This window comes from Saccopteryx bilineata, chromosome 3, assembly GCF_036850765.1.
Source record: "Saccopteryx bilineata isolate mSacBil1 chromosome 3, mSacBil1_pri_phased_curated, whole genome shotgun sequence".
Lineage (NCBI taxonomy): Eukaryota > Metazoa > Chordata > Mammalia > Chiroptera > Emballonuridae > Saccopteryx > Saccopteryx bilineata.
The window spans coordinates 249,206,886-249,226,487 of record NC_089492.1 but is presented as its reverse complement, the minus strand read 5'-3'; the positions used below and the strand labels follow the sequence as shown (position 1 = coordinate 249,226,487).

Genomic DNA, 19,602 nt, shown 5'->3' with positions numbered 1-19,602 from the left:
GGAAGACCCAGAAAAAAATGTTTTTAAAAGAAAAGGCACAACCACCAAAGAACATAATCTCTAACCTACCCAGAATCGGAGAGAACACTAATAACAAAACTACTTATCAACCAAAATAGTTTATTCACAGGGACAATTAAAAAGGTTCAGTTCCAAGGGGCAAAAAGTCATCGCTTACAAATCCCTACGTAAAGTTGCTTTGGGAAGAATCCCTGTATGAGCAGGACCGGGTAAGAGGACTGAGGATGCTAACTTTTAATTGTGAATGTCTCCAATGAAGGAGGGCTTATGTTTCCTCTTCTTTAGCAACCCTGAATCGTGACTTTTAACCCTTCCAATCTCTACTAATTTATTGAAAAATGTGACTCTAAGGGCAAAATAAAGCCCACACCAAAATTACATAAACCAGAGGGTGGCAGTCATGACTGTTCTTAGCTTCTGAAGCCTTCTGTTATATAAATCAAGATCATTTCTGATTTTCAAGTTCTCCCAACTGAAATAACAATAATCATAATGATGAAGTCTGATTCCTTCAGGCTCTGTGGCTGCCAATTTTTCCAGTTTCCTACTCTTTGCCTCTCCTCCCCACCCCCCACAATCTCTATGGCTCTAGTTTACTGTTTTTCACAGAGCTACAAGAGTTTGAGATCTAAGTCCCCATTTATGTAGGTCTCTTCTCAGAACACATCAGTTAAAGAAATAAACACTTCAGTCTACATCACAGTAGGTGACACTCTGGGGCAATGGGTATATGTAACCAGGGCCACTAATATCAAGTCCCAAGTCTTTCCGCTCCAGCAGGTTGACCTCCAAGAACTGCATCAGGAATTGGGAGGTGCCAGTATCTTTGCACAGGCGGGTGGGCCACACTACCCAAAAGTTAAAGGTTGGACATTTTTCTGCTGTTCTTTATGTAGCTGCATAGCCCGATTTTTTAGCACCTCAGCCTTGGCTTCGTCCTTATCAACACCATCGCCCAGCTTGTACATGCGGCTGGCATTGGCACAGGCCCAGACATGGCCCAGGTCACAGGCTTTCATGGAGTATTTGCATGCTAGGCCCATGTCCTTGGGAAAGCCGGGAGCACCCTGCAGAAACATGGCACTGAGGTTGAAGCAGCTAGCGGCATAGTTGCCATCACAGGCCCTTGTGTAATAGTCTCTGGCTTTCCCCAGATCGGGCTGGCCATCATCATTGACCTGTCCATCATGTGCCAGGAGACCAACATTATGACATGCTTCCACAGACTTCCTTCCAGGCTTCTCACACGCCATCAGAAAGCAGCTGAAGGCAGCTTTCAAGTCCTGTGTCAGTCCACCTGGGAGTGAGGAAAGGAAAGAAAAAAGTAAACCCAAGCCAGGGCAGAACCTGAATGTCTAAGGCCATAGTTAGGGAACAATTCCTTAGTAAAGTTCACATACCTTGAGGTAAGGCAGCATAAAAGGAAGGTGGCCTAGTATTATGCACAGGCCTCCCAAGTTTTTTAGCCATGAAAACTTTTGTTCAAATGAGACCTTATGAGGCAGACCAAACAGGTAGAGGTTGCAAAATGTAGGAGTGAAGCCTGACCAGGTGGTGGCACAGTGGATAGAGCGTCAGCCTGGCACGCTGAAGACCAGGCTCGAAACACCAAGGTTGCTGGCTTGAGCACAGACTTATCTGGCTTGAGTACAGGCTCACCGACTTGAGCCCAAGGTCACTGGCTTGGCTGGAGTCTCAGCCAAGGCACATATGAGAAGCAAATCAATGAACAATTAAGGTAGCACAACTATGAGTTGATGCTTCTCATCTCTTTCCTGTCTGTCCGTTTCTTGCAAAAAAAAAAAAAGTGGGATAATAGCTACCTCATAGAGTTACAGCAAAAACATGACATTTTTATTTAATAATTATTAAATGTTTGTTAATTTAAATATATACTGAATATACATTATTTATCAACTACTGTGCTAGGGTTCTGGGGAACAGATTCTGTCCCCATCAATGGATCTTATGGTCTAATGAGATAGACAATAAACTACAAAAATAAATGTATGACTATTAAGTGTGACAAGTGTATAGAGGAAAAGTACATGACACTACCATATTTCCCCATGTATATGACACACCCTTTTTCAAAAATTTGGGGTCTAAAAACTGGGTGCGTCTTATACAGTGGTTATAGGGTTTTTTTGTTGTTGTTTTTTTACAGAGACAGAGTCAGAGAGAGGGATAGACAGACAGGAATGCAGAGAGATGAGAAGCATCAATCATCAGTTTTTCGTGGCGACACCTTAGTTGTTCATTGATTGCTTTCTCATATGTGCCTTGATGGGGGGGGGGGCTAGAGCACACCAAGTGACCCCTTGCTCAAGCCAGTGACCTTGGGTACAAGCTGGTGAGCTTTTGCTCAAACCAGATGAGCCTGCGCTCAAGCTGGCGACCTCGGGGTCTCAAACCTGGGTCCTCCACATCTCAGTCCAACGCTCTATCCACTGCCTGGTTGTAGGTTTTTATTTGCATTTCCCTTTTCACATTTGTTTTTGCACTCATTGTTGAAGACAGTGATTCATCATCAGACACAGATAAAGACAAGCTAATGGATGGGAGGTTTTTTGTTTTTGTATTTTTCTGAAGCTAGAAATGGGGAGAGACAGTCAGACAGACTCCCGCATGCGCCCGACCGGGATCCACCTGGCACGCCCACAAGGGGCGACGCTCTGCCCACCAGAGGGCGATGCTCTGCCCCTCCGGGGCATCGCTCTGCCACGACCAGAGCCACTCTAGCGCCTGGGGCAGAGGCCAAGGAGCCATCCCCAGCGCCAGGGCCATCTTTGCTCCAATGGAGCCTTGGCTGCGGGAGGGGAAGAGAGAGACAGAGAGGAAGGAGGGGGAGGAGGGTGGAGAAGCAAATGGGCGCTTCTCCTATGTGCCCTGACCGGGAATCGAACCCGGGTCCCCTGCACGCCAGGCCGACGCTCTACCGCTGAGCCAACCAGCCAGGGCCTGGATGGGAGTTTTGACAGTGATGAGTTGTATGAATTTTATGATAATTTTATGAATAAAACTTGAGTTCAATAACTTTATGTAATACATTTTTCTTTTCAAATTTCAGTGCGTCTTATACATGGGAGCATCTTATACATAGGGAAATATGATATATCAAGGTTCTGACCTATATTAGGGGGTGAGATCAAGGAAATATTCCCCAAAGAAGTGATATCTGAAATAATAGAAAAAAAAGAAGGGGAAGAAAATATGACTTGTTCCAAACAGCAGGAATGGGATACAAAGAGAAAAGTAGAACATGTGGCTAGAACCCAGAAATCCTGGAGAAGGAGGCTGGAGAGGCAGGCAGGGCTCATATCATACAGAGTATGATGGGCAGTGTTAAGGGCCCTGGACTTAATCCTAGAAACAATAAATAAGAAACCACTAATGGGTCATTTTAAGCAAAGGTGATTACAGGGCTCATTTTAATTTACTCATTTTAGAGAGAAGAGAAACAGGGGAGGGAGAGAGAATGAAGGGGGGAGGAGCAGGAAGCATCAACTCCCATATATGCCTTAACCAGGCAAACCCAGGGCCTCGAACCAGCAACCTCAGTGTTCCAGGTTGATGCTTTATCCACTGTGCCACCACAGGTCAGGCTACAGGGCTCACTTTTTATTAATGGAAATTTGAAATTCCCACATATCATCACACATTCTCAAAAACAAACATTTTAACTATCTCTTAACACTATTTTTAAAAGATGCCTTTCCAAAGATACCACCTAGAAATAAATCCAACAACATTAAGAATACCATTCTGAACACCTTTTTAGAAAGTATTCCAATTACATACTGGCTAGCTAAATAAACAGCTGGATAGAAGTACTTTAAAAAGCTGGATTACATATGCTAGTAAAAAACTTTGATTTTACCAGATGAAAACCAAACTGAAGAAACTGCTAAATTTCAAATGAATATTTCTTCACCAGAAAAATTTCCTAAATGGGTCCCTAGAGTTATGAAAAATATTAAAAGGTTATAGTCATTGTTTTATTTTTTAACTAAATTTTAGGAAGTACTGACTTAAACTAGAAAATGTGTGGATAGCCCTTGCCAGGTAGCTCAGTTGGTCAGAGCCTTGTCCCAATATGCCAAAGTTGCTCCTTCTTCTTTTCTTGCATTCTTTTTTTAAGCTTAGTTGTTTTTATTTTATTTTATTTATTTATTCATTTTAGAGGAGAGAGAGTTAGAGTGAGAGAGAGAAAGAAAGGGGGGGAGGAGCAGGAAGCATCAACTCCCATATGTGCCTTGACCAGGCAAGCCCAGGGTTTCGAACTGGTGACCTCAGCATTCCAGGTCAACGCTTTATCCACTGCGCCACCACAGGTCAGGCTTTTCTTGCATTCTTTTGAACTGTATTTATCTAACAGTAACTTTCACACTCGCTCAGATTTTTAGCTAAAAATAAATTTGTTTTTAAGCAAGTGAGAGACAGAGACATAAAAAGAGAGAGACAGGGAGAGAGATGAGCAGCATCAACTCATAGCTGCATCACCTTAGTTGTTCATTGATTGCTTCTCATCTATGCCTTGATGGGGGGCTCCAGCCAAGACAGTGACCCCTTTGCTCATGCCAGCGACCTTGGGCTTCAAGCCACCAGCCTTCAGGCTCAAGCCAGTGACCATGGGATCATGTTAATGGTCCCACGCTTAAGCCAGCAAGCCTGTGCTCAAGCTAGATGAGCCCACACTCAAGGCAGCGACCTCAGGGTTTCAAATCTGGGATCTCAGTGTCCCAGGCTGATGCTCTATCCACAATGACACCACTGATCAGGCCATTTCGTCTTTATTTTAAAAGATATTTTGGCTAAAGTAAAATTCAAATTTGACAGTCTTTTCTTTCAGCATTTAAAAGATGTTCTTTTGTCTTCTGGCTTAGGTTGTTCCTGATGAGAAGTCAATGGTTTTCTCACCATGGTTTTCCGCAATGTCATTTTCTGTTTTTAAGATTTTCTCTTTGACTATGGTTTATAGCAATTGGTAATAAGTGTTTAGGTCTATTTTCATTGGTCATCCTGCTTGGGTTCACTGAGCTTCATGGACCTGCAGAATGATTTTTTTAATCAAATTTGGAAATTTTTGTATTTTGTTTTTTTAAGTGAGAAGAGGAAGACAGACAGACTTCCACATGCGCCCTGACCGGGATCCACCTGGCAACCCCGACATGGGGCTGATGCTCATATCAACCAAGCTAATTTTAGGCCCTGAGGCTGATGCACTGAGACCAACCAAGCTATCCTCAGTGCCAGGGGCAATGCTGAAACCAATCAAGCCACTGGCTACAGGAGGGGAAGGAAAGAAGGGGAGGGGAAAAGAAAAGTAGATGGTTGCTTCTCTTGTGTGCCCTGACCAGGGATAGAACCCAGAATGTCTATATGCCGGCCCCAACGCTCTATCCACTGAGCAACCAGCTAGGGCCTATTATTTCTTTTTTTTTTTTTTCATTTTTCTGAAGCTTGGAAACAGGGAGAGACAGTCAGACAGACTCCCGCATGCGCCCGACCGGGATCCACCCGGCACGCCCACCAGGGGCGATGCTCTGCCCACCAGGGAGCGATGCTCTGCCCATCCTGGGCGTCGCCATGTTGCGACCAGAGCCACTCTAGCGCCTGAGGCAGAGGCCACAGAGCCATCCCCAGCGCCCGGGCCATCTTTGCTCCAATGGAGCCCTGGCTGCGGGAGGGGAAGAGAGAGACAGAGAGGAAAGCGCGGCGGAGGGGTGGAGAAGCAAATGGGTGCTTCTCCTGTGTGCCCTGGCCGGGAATCGAACCCGGGTCCTCCGCACGCTAGGCCGACGCTCTACCGCTGAGCCAACCGGCCAGGGCCCCTATTATTTCTTTATAAATATATTTTCTGTCCCAATCTTTTCTTTCTGGGACTCCAATATATATATGTTAGAGTGATGGATGTTGAACCCCAGAGGTTGGGGCTCTGTCTTTTCCCTTTTTTTCCTCAGTGCTTCAGTTTATATAATATTAAGAATACTTCAGCCTGACCAGGCGGTGGCGCAGTGGATAGAGCGTCGGACTGGGATGCGGAAGTACCCAGGTTCGAGACTCCGAGGTCCCGCGCGGGCTCATCTGGCTTGAGCAAAGAGCTCGCCAGCTTGGACCCAAGGTCGCTGGCTCCAGCAAGGGGTTACTCGGTCTGCTGAAGGCCCACGGTCAAGGCACATGTGAGAAAGCAATCAATGAACAACTAAGAAGTCGCAACGCACAACGAGAAACTGATGATTGATGCTTCTCATCTCTCTCTGTTCCTGTCTGTCTGTCCCTGTCTATCTCTGCCTCTGTAAAAAAAAAAAAAAAAAAAGAATACTTCAAGGGCCTGACCAGGCGGTGGCACAGTGGATAGAGCATCGGACTAGGATGCAGAGGACCCAGGTTCAAGACCCCGAGGTTGCCAGCTTGAGTGTAGGCTCATCTGGTTTGAGCAAAAGCCCACCAGCTTGAACCCAAGGTTGCTGGCTCCAGCAAGGGGTTACTCAGTCTGCTGAAGGCCCGCGGTCAAGGCACATATGAGAAAGCAATCAATGAACAACTAAGGTGTTGCAATGTGCAATGAAAAACTAATGATTGATGCTTCTCATCTCTCTCCGTTCCTGTCTGTCTGTCCCTGTCTATCCCTCTCTCTGACTCACTCTCTGTCTCTGTAAAAAAAAAAAAAAAAAAAAAAGAATACTTCAAGTAACCGATCTTTCAATTTACTGATTATTTTCTTCTGAAGTATCTAGCTTGCTGTTAAGTCTGACCAGTAAACTTTTCATTTCAAACATTTTCTTTTAATTCAGTGAGAGGAGGGGAGGCACAGACACTTCTGCATGTGCCTAAGGGGGATCCACCCGGCAAGCCTATTAGGAGGCAATGCTCTGCCCACCTGGGACCATTGCTCCGTTGCAACCAGAGCCATTTTTTAGTGCCTGAGGCAGAGGCCATGGAGCCATCCTCAGCGCCCAAGGCCAACTTGCTCCAATAGAGTCATGGCTACAGGAGGAGGAGAGAGAGAGAGAAGCGAGAGGGGAAGGGTACAGAAGCAGATGAGCACTTCTGTGTACCCTGGCCAGGAATCGAACCTGGGACTCCTGCACGCCAAGCCAATGCTCTACCACTGAGCCAACTGGCCAGGGCCTATAGTTATCTTTTATTTAAACCCTTAAACATATTTTTTATACTTTAATTCCAACATCTCTGTCATATCTGTGTCTGTTCCTATTAACTGCCCTTTTTTTTTTACTGGTAATTTCTTATTTTATGGTGGATGATACTTTGTACAGTCTGGATTTTGCAAAATTCTTTTAAAGACTTGAGTTTTATTCTGGCAGGTAGCTAGGTAATTTTCTGGTGAATCAGCCTGATCATTTGAAGATTGTTTTTAAGTTTTGTTAGAGCATATCTACAGTAGTCTTACTAATATGGCATGGTCTTTCTGGAGTCTCCATTGAATATCTGTGGTGTTCACTGAGGTCCCTCTACTCTGGGACAATTAGAACTCAAAATACTCCCTGCACTGTGAAACCTCTAGAATCTCTTCAGGTCACAGCTCCCCGGTATCTTTTTTACTGCAACGTCTCTCAAAGTCTCCCTCTACGCATGTACAGCTTAACACTGATCCACACTTAACAGCACCCCTGTATGGATTTCTGGAGCTCCTCTATGTAGTTCCTTCTCTGGTATCCTGTCCTGCAAATTTCACTTCCTTAATAGCTGGAAACTTTGACCTCGGCCTCATTAGTTCAGCATGATTATAATGTTCTACTTGGCTTCACCTCTTTGTGCATACCTAGAAAGCACTTCTAGGAAGAGAGCTAATGCAATCATGGACGGAGTTCATCTTACGCGTTTTCCTTTTTTCAGGGATCACCGTATTACACTGCCTGTTGTACGTTGTCTGAAAATAGTTGCTTTGTATATTTTATCTACTCTATGATTTTTTAAAGTTGATTTCAGCGAGAGAGGAAGGGGAGAGAGGGAGAGAGACAGAAACATTGAGCTGTTCCTGCATGTCCTCTGACCTGGAATTAAACCAGTAACCTCTGTGCTTCAGGATGATGCTCTAACCAATCAAGCTATCTGGCCAGGCCATAATCTATGATTTATTCATTTTATTTATTTTTTGTGTGTGAGAGAGACAGAGAAACAGAGAGAGGAACAGATAGGACAGGCAGGAAGGGAGAGAGATGAGAAGCATCAATTCTTTGTTGTAGCACCTTAGTTGTTCAGTGATTGCTTTCTCATGTGTGCCTTGACCAGTGTGGGTGGCTATAGCAGAGTGAGTGACCCTTCCTCAAGCTAGTGACCCTGGGCTTCAAGCCAGAGACCATGGGATTATGTCTATGATCCCACGCTCAAGCCAGCAATCCCGTACTTATGTTGGTGAGCCCATGCTCAAGACCAATGAGCCCATGCTCAAGCTGGTGACCTTGGGGTTTCTAACTTGGGTTCTCTGCATCCCAGTCTGATGCTCTATCCACCGTGCCACCCCCTGGTCAGGCAAATTATTTATATTCTTAGAAGTTCATTTGGAAGCCTAACCCGTGGTGGTACAGTGGATAAAACATCAACCTGGAATGCGGAGGTCACTGATTCAAATTCCTGGGCTTGCCCGGTCAAGGCTCATACGAGAAGCAACTACTACAAGTTGATGCTCCCCACTCCTCCCCCATCCTCTCTTTCTCTCTCTTTTCTCTAAAATCAATAAATAAAATACTTTTTTTAAAAAAAGTTCATTTGAGGCCCTGGCCGGTTGGCTCAGCGGTAGAGCATTGACCCGGTGTGTGGAAGTCCCGAGTTTAATTCCCGTCAAGGCACATAGGAGAAGCACCTATATGCTTCTTCACTCTTCCCCCTTTCCTGTCTATCTCTCTCTTCCCTTCCCGCAGCCAAGGCTCCATTGGAGTTGGCCTGGGTGCTAAGGATGGCTCCATGGCCTCTGACTCAGGCACTAGAATGGCTCTGGTTGCAATGAAGCAAGGCCCCAGATGGGCAGAGCAACACCCCCTGGTGGGTATGCTGGGTGGATCCTGGTTGGGCGCATGTGGGAGTCTGTCTGACTGCCTCCCAGCTTCTAACTTAAAATTAAATTTAAAAAAAAGTTCATTTGGTTGCCATATGGAAAGAAAATTGGGGACTTGCATTAATCTCCTAACTTGAATCAAAGCAGGAAAGGAAGGTGGCTTGGATAGAAATGGTAGCAGAAAAGGAAGAAATAGGACAGATCTGCGACATTATTTTGAAGATAAACTAGCATGAGCTACTAGGTTGAGAGAGACACCACTTGCTCAAGTAGAAGACAACAGGGCATAATAGATTGGCAGGAGAAGAAAACAAAAATTCCATAATTGATTAGTTTGAGATGCCTTTAAGAACCCCAAGAAGAACTGTCCAGAAAACTCTAGGCAGTCTAGAGCTCACAAGAATGGTCTTTACTAGAGATAAATATTTGTTTAAAATTATCATCAATTTATCTGAGCCTTCAACTCCTTCTCTAAAGTAATCCCACTTTTTAGAAGAGAAATTGAGGACTCTTAAATAAAAGGGAAAGGAAAGAACAATTATGAATCATTACCACCTAGAGACTTGATAGTTTGATGTATTTCTTCCTACTGCATTTTCTATGTAGTTTGGTCTTATTTTTGCATATTGTAATCATGAGTCCTTTTCACTCCCCATTAGAAACCCTTAACTTTGTTTCACTGGCTGCAAGATATTTCATCAAAGAGATGTGTATCAAAATTACTTTCCACTTCCTTATGGGATATTTAAATTGCTTCACAGATGAAAACATCTGGCCAAAGTACTCTTTGAGTCACTCTACATGTATAATCCAAAGTAACTTTTGCAGCAACCAATACAAATCGTACCTGTTCCTACTGATAGACTGTTTTACAATTTAACAAAGCAATCACATTGGATTACATATGATGCTTAGAAAAATCCTACAAAAAAGGTATGAGCAGCCTGACCAGGCAGTGGCGCAGTGGATAGAGCACTGGACTAAGATGCGGAGAACCCAGGTTCGAAACACGGAGATTGCCAGCTTGAGCGCGGTTCATCTGGTTTGAGCAAGGCTCACCAGCTTGAGCCCAAGGTCGCTGCCTTGAGCAAGGAAGGGGTCACTTGGTCTGCAGTAGCCCCCCAGTCAAGGTACATATAAGCAAGCAACCAATGAACAACTAAGGTGACACAACAAAGAATCGATGCTTCTCATCTCTCTCCCTTCCTGTCTGTCTGTCCCTATCTGTCCTTCTCTGTCTCTGTCATCAAAAAAAAAAAAAAAAAAAAAAATGAGCAGTTCTTATTACTCAATTTTTTTTTTTTTTTTTTTTTTTTTCATTTTTCTGAAGCTGGAAACAGGGAGAGACAGTCAGACAGACTCCCGCATGCGCCCGACCGGGATCCACCCGGCCCGCCCACCAGGGGCGGTGCTCTGCCCCCCAGGGGGCGATGCTCTGCCCATCCTGGGCGTCGCCATATTGCGACCAGAGCCACTCTAGCGCCTGAGGCAGAGGCCACAGAGCCATGCCCAGCGCCCGGGCCATCTCTGCTCCAATGGAGCCTTGGCTGCGGGAGGGGAAGAGAGAGACAGAGAGGAAAGCGCGGCGGAGGGGTGGAGAAGCAAATGGGCGCTTCTCCTGTGTGCCCTGGCCGGGAATCGAACCCGGGTCCTCCGCACGCTAGGCCGACACTCTACCGCTGAGCCAACCGGCCAGGGCATTACTCAATTTTTTGTCACTGAGGAATTTATGGCTCAGGGAAGGAAAATGCCTTGCCTGATGCCACAATGTTAGTTAGTGCTCAGGATTAAAAGTGGGTTCTTTGACCTCCCACTCTTCCCGTTACCCCAGCTATCCCTGGTAAAAAGAGTTATTAACCAGTCTGTGTCAAGAAAGGACAGAGTGTGTTTTCAAAGAACAGAGGGCAAAATCAGAGATTGTAAAATCATTTAGCTCAGAAGTAGGCAGGACTGGCTTTTAGACACGGTAGGGTAAAAACCAATCCAAAAGGGCTTGAGTAGCATAATGGGATCTTCTGTAGCCACTTTAGTATAAACACCTGTAAAATTTATTTAAGAATGTCAGTTTAACAGAGATAATTTATTGTTCTCTACCACTCTGTTTTCTTCTTCACACCAGCTCACCTTCTTTCTGCTTTGGACATAACTCTATTCTACCTCTACCAAACAAAATCTACTCTGTCCTTGAAGAACCAGTTCCAAAGCCTCATCCTCCCTGACAGCACCCCTAATGATGACACTCTCCCAGTGCTGAGCCCCCACAGTACTTTACATGTCTCTCTCTGAAGATGCTTATCAAGTTCTCCCAGGTAGTAACATTAGTATAAATATCCCCCCCACATACACACACAATTGGTCATGTCTAATCCTTGCTTCACTGTAAACAGCAAATACTAAAAGTCTGCTCAACAAAGCAGCACTGAAACAAAAATAAAGTCTCAGTGTATCATTATTTATCTCATAAATCTGTCTAATAAGAGAAGGGAAAATAATTGCACAGTCTCATTTGTTTTCCCTAATCAATAATGAACTCAAAATCCTTGTGGAAAATATAGTAAAATATGGTATAAAGACAAAAGCAGCCTGACCTGTGGTGGCGCAGTGGATAAAGCGTCAACCTGGAAACACTGAGGTTGCCCGTTCAAAACCCTGGGCTTGCCTGGTCAAGGCACATATGGGAGTTGATGCTTCCTGCTCTTCCCCCTTCTCTCTCTCTCTCTCTCTTCCCCCCTCCTCTCTAAAATGAATAAATAAATAAAAAATTAAAAAAAGACAAAAGCAAACCAAAACTTTACCAGGACACAAATCTAAAGACAATAAGTAGAAACCTTTTTGGTTTTGCACTATATTATATAGCTGAATTCATACCATATATAATTTTATATTCTACTTTCTTCACTGAACAGTATGTTTTCTCAATATCAACAAAAATTTTTATTAAAAATTTTATTTTTAGGCCCTGGCCAGTTGGCTCAGTGGTAGAGCATCGGCCTGGCGTGCAGAAGTCCCGGGTTCGATTCCCGGCCAGGGCACACAGGAGAGGCGCCCATCTGCTTCTCCACCTCTCCCCCTCTCTTTCCTCTCTGTCTCTCTCTTCCCCTCCCGCAGCTGAGGCTCCATTGGAGCGAAGGATGGCCCGGGCGCTGGGGATGGCTCCTTGGCCTCTGCCCCAGGCGCTAGAGTGGCTCTGGTCACGACGGAGCAACAACCTGGATGGGCAGAGCATCGCCCCCTGGTGGGTGTGCCGGGTGGATCCCGGTCGGGCGCATGCGGGAGTCTTGTCTGACTGCCTCCCCATTTCCAGCTTCAGAAAAATAAAAAAATAAAAATTATTTTTAGGCCCTGGCCGGCTAGCTCAGCAGTAGAGCGTCGGTCCAGCATGTGGAAGTCCCGGGTTCGATACATGGTCAGAGCACACAGGAGAAGCACCAATTTGCTTCTCCACCCTTCTCCCTCTACTTTCTCTCTGTCTCTCTCTTCCCCTCCCACAGCCAAGAGTCCACTGGAGCAAAGTTGACCCGGGCGTTGAGGATGGCTCCATAGCCTCTGCCTCAGGTGATAGAATGGCTCTGGTTGCAATGAAACAATGCCCCAAATGGGCAGAGCATCGCCCCCTTGTGGATCCCAGTCGGGCACCTGTGGGAAGTCAGCCTCTCTGCCTTTCTGCTTCTCACTTTGGAAAAAAAAAAATTATTAACTTACAGAGAGAGGAAGGGAGAGAGAGATAGAGACATTAATCTGTTCCTATATGTGCCCTGACAGAGGATCAAACCAGCAACCTCTGCATATCAGGATGATGCTCTAACTCAGTGGTCCCCAACCTTTTTTGGGCCACGGACTGGTTTAATATCAGAAAATATTTTCACAGACCGGCCTTTAGGGTGGGACAGATAAATGCACAAAATAAAATTATGCGACCAGCATAAAAACTGTGGTATTTTTAAATATAATTGTCAAACTTACAAGACAAGCATCAAGAGTGAGTCTTAGACGGATGTAACAGAGGGAAACTGGTCATTTTAAAAAAATAAAACATCGTTCAGATTTAAATATAAATAAAATGAAAATAATGTAAGTTATTTATTCTTTCTCTGCGGACCAGTACCAAATGGCTCACGGACCGCTACCGGTCCGCGGCCCAGGGGTTGGGGACCACTGCTCTAACTAAGCTATCCTGCCAGGGTAAAATATTTTATTTTTTAATGGGCTAAATAACATTTCATCCAATGGAAGTAATATTAATTATTTAACTAAGCTGCTACTGTTGGCACACAGGTTTTTGTGGGGGGTTTTTGACAGAGAGAGAGAGGGGGGTAGATAGGGACAGAGAGGAAGGAAGGAAGATGAGAAGCATCAATTCTTCGTTGCAGCACCTTAGTTCATTGATTGTTTTCTCACATATGCCTTGAACAGGGGACTACAGCAGACCGAGTGACCCCTTGCTCAAGCCAGCGACCTTGGGCTCAAGCTGGTGAGCCTTGCTCAAACCAGATGAGCCCGCGCTCAAGCTGGCGACCTCAGGGTCTCGAACCTGGGTTCTCTGCATCCCAGTCCTACACTCTGTCCAGTGCACCACCACCTGTTCAGGGAGCACACAGATTTTTAAAACAGTAATATAATGCAGTTATGTACTACTTGTAAACTATAAATAAATAATAAATTTGCCAGATAAATAATGCTGGGGTGACTTTCTTTGCAGATAAACTTTACATGCATTATGTTATTTCCTTAGGTTAGGATACTAGGAGAATTACAAGGTTAAAGAAATGCCCCTCTGCATCAGAAGAAAAACTGATACTCCCATGATGCTAAACTTTCATCAAAATAGGAACTACCAAGACCCAATGTCCCACCTGACCAGGTGGTGGCACAGTGAATAGAGCATTGGCCTAGAATGCTGAAGACCCAGTTTTAAAACCCCAAGGTAGCTGGCTTGAGCATGGGCTCATTCAGCTTGAGTGCGGGGTTGCTGGCTTGAGCATGGGATCATAGACATGACCCATAGTTGCTGGCTTGAGCTCAAAGGTAGCTGGATTGAAGCCCAAGGTCGCTAGAGCCCCCAGCAAAGGCACATATGTGAAAGCAATCAATGAATAACTAAGGTGCTGCATGAAGAACTGATGCTTTTCATCTCTCCCTTCCTGTCTGTCCATTCCTAGCTATCCCTCTCTCTTTCTGTTAAAAAAAAGAAAAGAAATAATCCACACAACTCCAGGGTATTAAAAAGACATCTTCTTCATTCAGCTTTCACTGCTTATCTTTCTAACCATCTTGGCTGGACACTGGGAACAAGGGATGAATGAATCATAACATCCTCCAGAAGCTCATGATCTAGGGAGCTTTTTGTCAAAGGTCATAGTCCCTATTTGTGGTGGTTTTAAAATATGTTCATAAATTCTTTGATATTCCTGATGTCAAGAGGTGGAATCTTAAGTTCTTTCCTCTTAGTGTGGACTATATTACTATATAGTGTTACTCACTTATAATAAATAGAACGTGATAGGAATGAAAAATGTGTGGCATCCAAGGGTAGGCCATTGAGGATTCATCAGAAGACACCGAGGAATCCTTTTTGCTTCCTCAGATCACTCATTCTGGAGAAAGCCAGATGCTATGACATGAGGACACAGAGAGGGATCCATATCACAAGGAACTGAGGTTGCTTGATAACAACTGGCAGGAAACAGTAAGAAGTCTTTACCAACAGCCAGATGAATAAGTCATCTTACAATTAGAAATTCCAGTTCCTGTCAAATCTTCATATGACTGCAGTACTAGATTCCTGGCTAATGTCTGCAAACCTATGAGAGACCCTGAGGCACACACATCTAAGCCACTCCCAAGTTTCTGACCCACAGAAACTATGTGAAATAAGTTTTCTGGGGTAATTTGCTATTGATCCCTTTCTCTTGGCCAGGCATGTGCTTGCTGATGCCTTTACCTACATTACCTATACTGCCCACAGAAACTAGGGATCAGGGAACATGCAGATACTCCAGGACTTTCAGCCTTTGATATAGTGCATTTTCACCAATGAAATAAAAGTTGGTTTTGCATCTCATTTGCATAATCAAACAACTTTCTTTGACTTGTCGTTTGCTTTTCTAATGTTCTTGTTTAATAAAAAAAATCAAATGCTTCTTTTTTTATCGCTTCATATTCATTTGGAAATATCCCCTAATTTTTGTGAGCAGTATATTTAATCTCACAAATACCCTATGAAGCAAATAGTTTTTTCTCCTTTTTACAGGTGATACAACAAGCAAAGTTAAAGTGACTGGCTCACGATCCCACTCACTATTTGCAAACAGCATTTCCTAAGGTCTGCCTAACTTAAAAGGCTGTACTCTTCCCCTCATTACTCTGCTGAACTTGTTTCCAAATCTTCCTGCAATGTGCTTCCCAGATGCCTGTGAGGACCCTTCTGCAGAGGGTTCAGTATGAGGTCAGCAGTACTATCAATGACAAGGACAAAAGAAAGCAGGCACTCCTTACCTTTTCCGGTCACATAATAGGCCCCCAGTTTGTAGCAGCTATCACTGTGTTTGTTCTCTTCACAGTTGAACTTCAATACCTTGGCAGCCTCAACAAAATTCTTCTGGATTCCTTCTAAATAGTCTACTAGGCGATAACAACCTGTAAAAAGAAGATAAGAGCTATTCTTCATGTGTGGGGGGGCACTACTCAGCAACAGGGAGGGTCCAGGTGTTACAGGCCAGATGTGTCTTTCATTTAAGACCAACCTCTGTTCTCCTGAAGTGCGACAAAGAATGCAGGTGGTGTTCAGCCAGGCCTACAAATGGCACTGTCGGCCCTTAGGCAGGGACTGAGCAGTATGAGACAGGCAAGTATGCCAGGACAAGTGGAACAGGGAAAGTGAGACAGACAGTAAAATGGCCAAGCAGTTTACAGCCATCTAGTAAATCATAAAAAGTAAATGGTTTACATTTCTCCCTAACCAGAGGGTATTAAATAGCTTAAATCACCCTAGTCAGGGGCCCTGGCCAGCTGGCTCAGCGGTAGAGCGTTGGCCTGGCATGCGGGGGACCCGGGTTCGATTCCCGGCCAGGGCACATAGGAGAAGCGCCCATTTGCTTCTCCACCCCCCCTCCTTCCTCTCTGTCTCTCTCTTCCCCTACCGCAGCCAAGGCTCCATTGGAGCAAAGACGGCCCGGGCACTGGGGATGGCTCCTTGGCCTCTGCCCTAGGCGCTAGAGTGGCTCTGGTCTCGGCAGAGCGACGCCCCGGAGGGGCAGAGCGTTGCCCCTGGTGGGCGTGCCGGGTGGATCCCGGTCGGGCGCATGCGGGAGTCTGTCTGACTGTCTCTCCCCGTTTCCAGCTTCAGAAAAATACCAAAAAAAAACAAAAAAACACCCCAGTCAGGGAGATGGATAGCAGAAATCCGATTAGTGCCATTTGCCAGCTACACCCAAGGACAGATGAAGTGAAGGGAATAAATCTCATTTTGGCATATCAGCATAAAGGTGATGAATATTCCACTGGGATCCTCTCTTAAGACCTTTCATAAACCCCCAGCCTTTAAAAACCCTCAAAATGAAGGTCCCAGCTAGGGCTCTCCCTCTTAGAAACAAGCCCATGCCTTTACCTTCCCCCACAGGCGTGCATCTCCTAACTCTAAAGGTACCTAAGAGACTTGCAACCAGGAAAACAATGGGCAGCAGCAGCTTCTCCGGGATAACCCTCCAGAGCCTGTCTCCAAGGTCCCCTTTTTTCTTCTCAGTGAGCCAAAGCAGTCCCACCTAGGTTCTCCTGTTGCTTCTTCCTTGTTTCACTGTCCCCCGCTTTAATAAACGTACTCTCAAAATTTACCTGGATCGTGTTGTGAAATCGTTCAAGTACAAAGTCAAGAACACACACACTATCAGCCAGGGTAGGCAAACCCGCTAGTATAAGGACTAGGGAGACCTTGGCCCCTGCAGTGGCTCCTCCTCTCACCACCCCTCCTGCTCCCTCTCAGCCAGGCTGGACCAAAGACACAATGACTTCCATAGTTTAAACTGTTAGCCTGGGAACGTCTTAGAAAGTTCAGTAGTCAAACACAGAAAACCAAAAGGGCACAAGGGCTGGCTAGTCTGTAGCAGCAAGTTAGAGGTACTTCAGTGACTACACCCTTACTCCTCAGCCGGGCTGGAAACATAAAGCCTGAAAACAGAGTAGAAACAGCAGCTATCAAAGAGTTAGAAATATACTCTCTCCTTGGCAGTCTAGTCCCAGCGAGCCTCTCCTCAACATCTCTCTCCTCTGTCCCTTCTGCATCCCCAATAACACCCATTTCTCATTCACTTTCACTCAACAATATTTGAGCATCTATGTTCATCTATGTACCAAACACTGTCCTGGATGCTGGGAATACAGTCACTTACCCTCTTAAAAATTACATTCTAGAGGAGTAAACACAATAAATGAGTAAAGAGGTGAACGAGATGTATTCAAACAGTGATAAATGTTATGATTGAAATAAAACAGGATTATCAGATAGTTTGTTGTATATGTTGGAGAAATGGTTAACAGACTGGGCAATCAGAGAAGGCCTTTCTGACCAACCCCAGAAGTCTCTCCCAACCATCCTGCTTCTCAGTTGACTCCAACTCCTCTGAATTCTCTCTACACTTAGGACATGCATCAGCCCTCAAAGAACAGCCCTGGGTTCTTTTTAAGCCATTACACTGCAGAGCAACTCTGTATTTGGTTAGCATCAAGAAACAACTAAAATGTTATTCTGGAAACCAGGCTACAAGCTACTATAAGGTAGGACCAGTGCCATTTTTTTTCTTTTCATTTATAAAAATAAAGTAGGAAGAAGAAAACCACCAAAAGGCACTGGCTGCTCTGGGTGGCCCCTTCTGGACACCCACCCTACACTGTCAATTCAATGTTACCAGAACACACAGGGCACATTCCTGTCTCAGTCCTTCCCACTAGCTGTTACCTCCGCCTGGCATATATTTCCCTAACCTTCTTCAAGGCTTTATCCAAATACCATTTTGTCAATTATTCCCCGTGTAGGGAATAATTGACCTTGAATTCCCAACACGGCTCAGTCAGTTCTTTCTCCTATTGCACTTATTATTTTAAAACACAGTATTTCACTTAGTTTCTTATGTTTATTGTCCACTTCCCCCCACTAGAATGTAAGCCCCACGAGGGCAGGGAATGTTATCTGCTCACTGATGTATCCCCAAGTCCCTCTACCCCAAGAGCCCCAAGCACTTCTCCTTCCCCTCCCACCCAGCCTCCAGGCTGAATCCGGCGGAGCATCCCCCCCCCCCCCCCCAGCGAGCCCCGAATATCCTCGTGGAACCCAACCCGCCCCAGCACAAACAAGGCCGTCAGCGCCGCACGGGTCGCCTCCGAAGGCGTCCCGGCGCAGAACGGTTCCAGAGTCCCTTAGAGGTCGCTCACGTGACCCGTCGGCCCTCGCCCCTCCTCCAAGAGTGCCCACGTGTTCCCAGGCCGCGCGGGCGGCTCTCACCATCCGGGTCCTTCTCCCGGTAGCACTGATAGTTGCACTCCACTTCCATGTTTTCCAGAAACGACTTCACTTGCTCCTCGTCCTGGAAGTCCACCACGCTAGCCATGGTTCTTATTCACCCAAATGACACTACCCACTCGCTCTGACCCAGGCCGCGCCGGAGCCCAGCCCCGTAGTCACGTGATCCGGCGGAGGGGCGGGGCCTGGGCGGGGCGTGTCGCGCGGTCCGAGCTTACGAGCACATTCCCCAAGGCCTGGCGCTGCAAACCTTGGTTTCCCCTAGGTCTTTGGCGGTCAAATCTTTTTTTCTAGTCAGGCCGTTACTAAAACTGATGACAGTCCTTCTGCAACATTTATCTGCGCCAGCTTTGTGGCCTTAAGTGACTTTCTGTAACAGACTTTTATACCTTCATCTCCCCGTGTATTCATTAGTTCTGTGATTTCTAAGTGCCTGCTGTGCTTTCTTCTAGTAATTCAACAGCTAGGAAGAATGGTCCTAGCCCCTAAAGAGCTTGCAGTTTAATAGGAAGACATTTAATTATTCACTCAACAAGCAAATTGAGCACCTCCTAGTGCCAAATGTAGCTGGACATGAATACATGAATAATGTAAGGAATGGATTGATGACTGGAACACAGTAGCTGTAGAAGTTGTACAAATAATATTGTTATAATAGCTATTATTTAAACAGGGATGAACTTTGTTTCAGATTCTAAGAGCGTTATACAAGTTATTTTATTCTCACCATGACACTCCTTGTGACAATATCAGATAGGTATTATTATATTCCCTTTCTGCAGATGAAGAAACTGAGGTACACAAACGTTAAGTAACTTGCCTGACCTGTGGTGGCGCAGTGGATAAAGCCTCGACCTAGTATGCTGAGGTTGCCTATTGGAAACTTGCCTGGTCAAGGCACATATAGGAGTTGATGCTTCCTGCTCCTACCTCTCTCTCTCTCACTTTCTCTCTCTCTCCTCTCTCTCTCTCCAATAAAAATGAATAAATAAAATCTAAAAAAAAATACTTTAAAAAAAAGTTAAGTAACTTGTCCAAGGTCACACAGGAA

The 19,602-nt window shown here is 45.2% G+C and overlaps 1 protein-coding gene across 1 annotated transcript; it reads right to left on the bottom strand.

The window, feature by feature from the left end:
- Positions 1–103: 103 nt before the first annotated feature.
- On the bottom strand, positions 104–18,697 carry COA7 (cytochrome c oxidase assembly factor 7). The gene is made up of 3 exons (XM_066269177.1): positions 18,534–18,697; positions 15,536–15,676; positions 104–1,318 (listed from the first exon to the last, which is right to left on the bottom strand). Exons 1-3 carry the CDS (start codon positions 18,637–18,639, stop codon positions 870–872), a joined length of 696 nt encoding a protein of 231 aa, XP_066125274.1. The 5' UTR covers positions 18,640–18,697; the 3' UTR covers positions 104–869.
- Between the last annotated feature and the right edge of the window lie 905 nt (positions 18,698–19,602).

What these genes read in the sequence shown, in the direction of transcription:
- COA7 (XM_066269177.1), bottom strand. Translation starts at nt 18,639, where the DNA reads ATGGCTAGCGTGGTGGACTTCCAGGACGAGGAGCAAGTGAAGTCGTTT. An exon ending in CCGGGAGAAGGACCCGGATG is followed by an intron (nt 15,677 to 18,533) that starts GTGAGAGCCGCC and finishes TTCTTTTTACAG; the next exon opens with GTTGTTATCGCCTAGTAGAC. An exon ending in CTATTATGTGACCGGAAAAG is followed by an intron (nt 1,319 to 15,535) that starts GTAAGGAGTGCC and finishes CCTCACTCCCAG; the next exon opens with GTGGACTGACACAGGACTTG.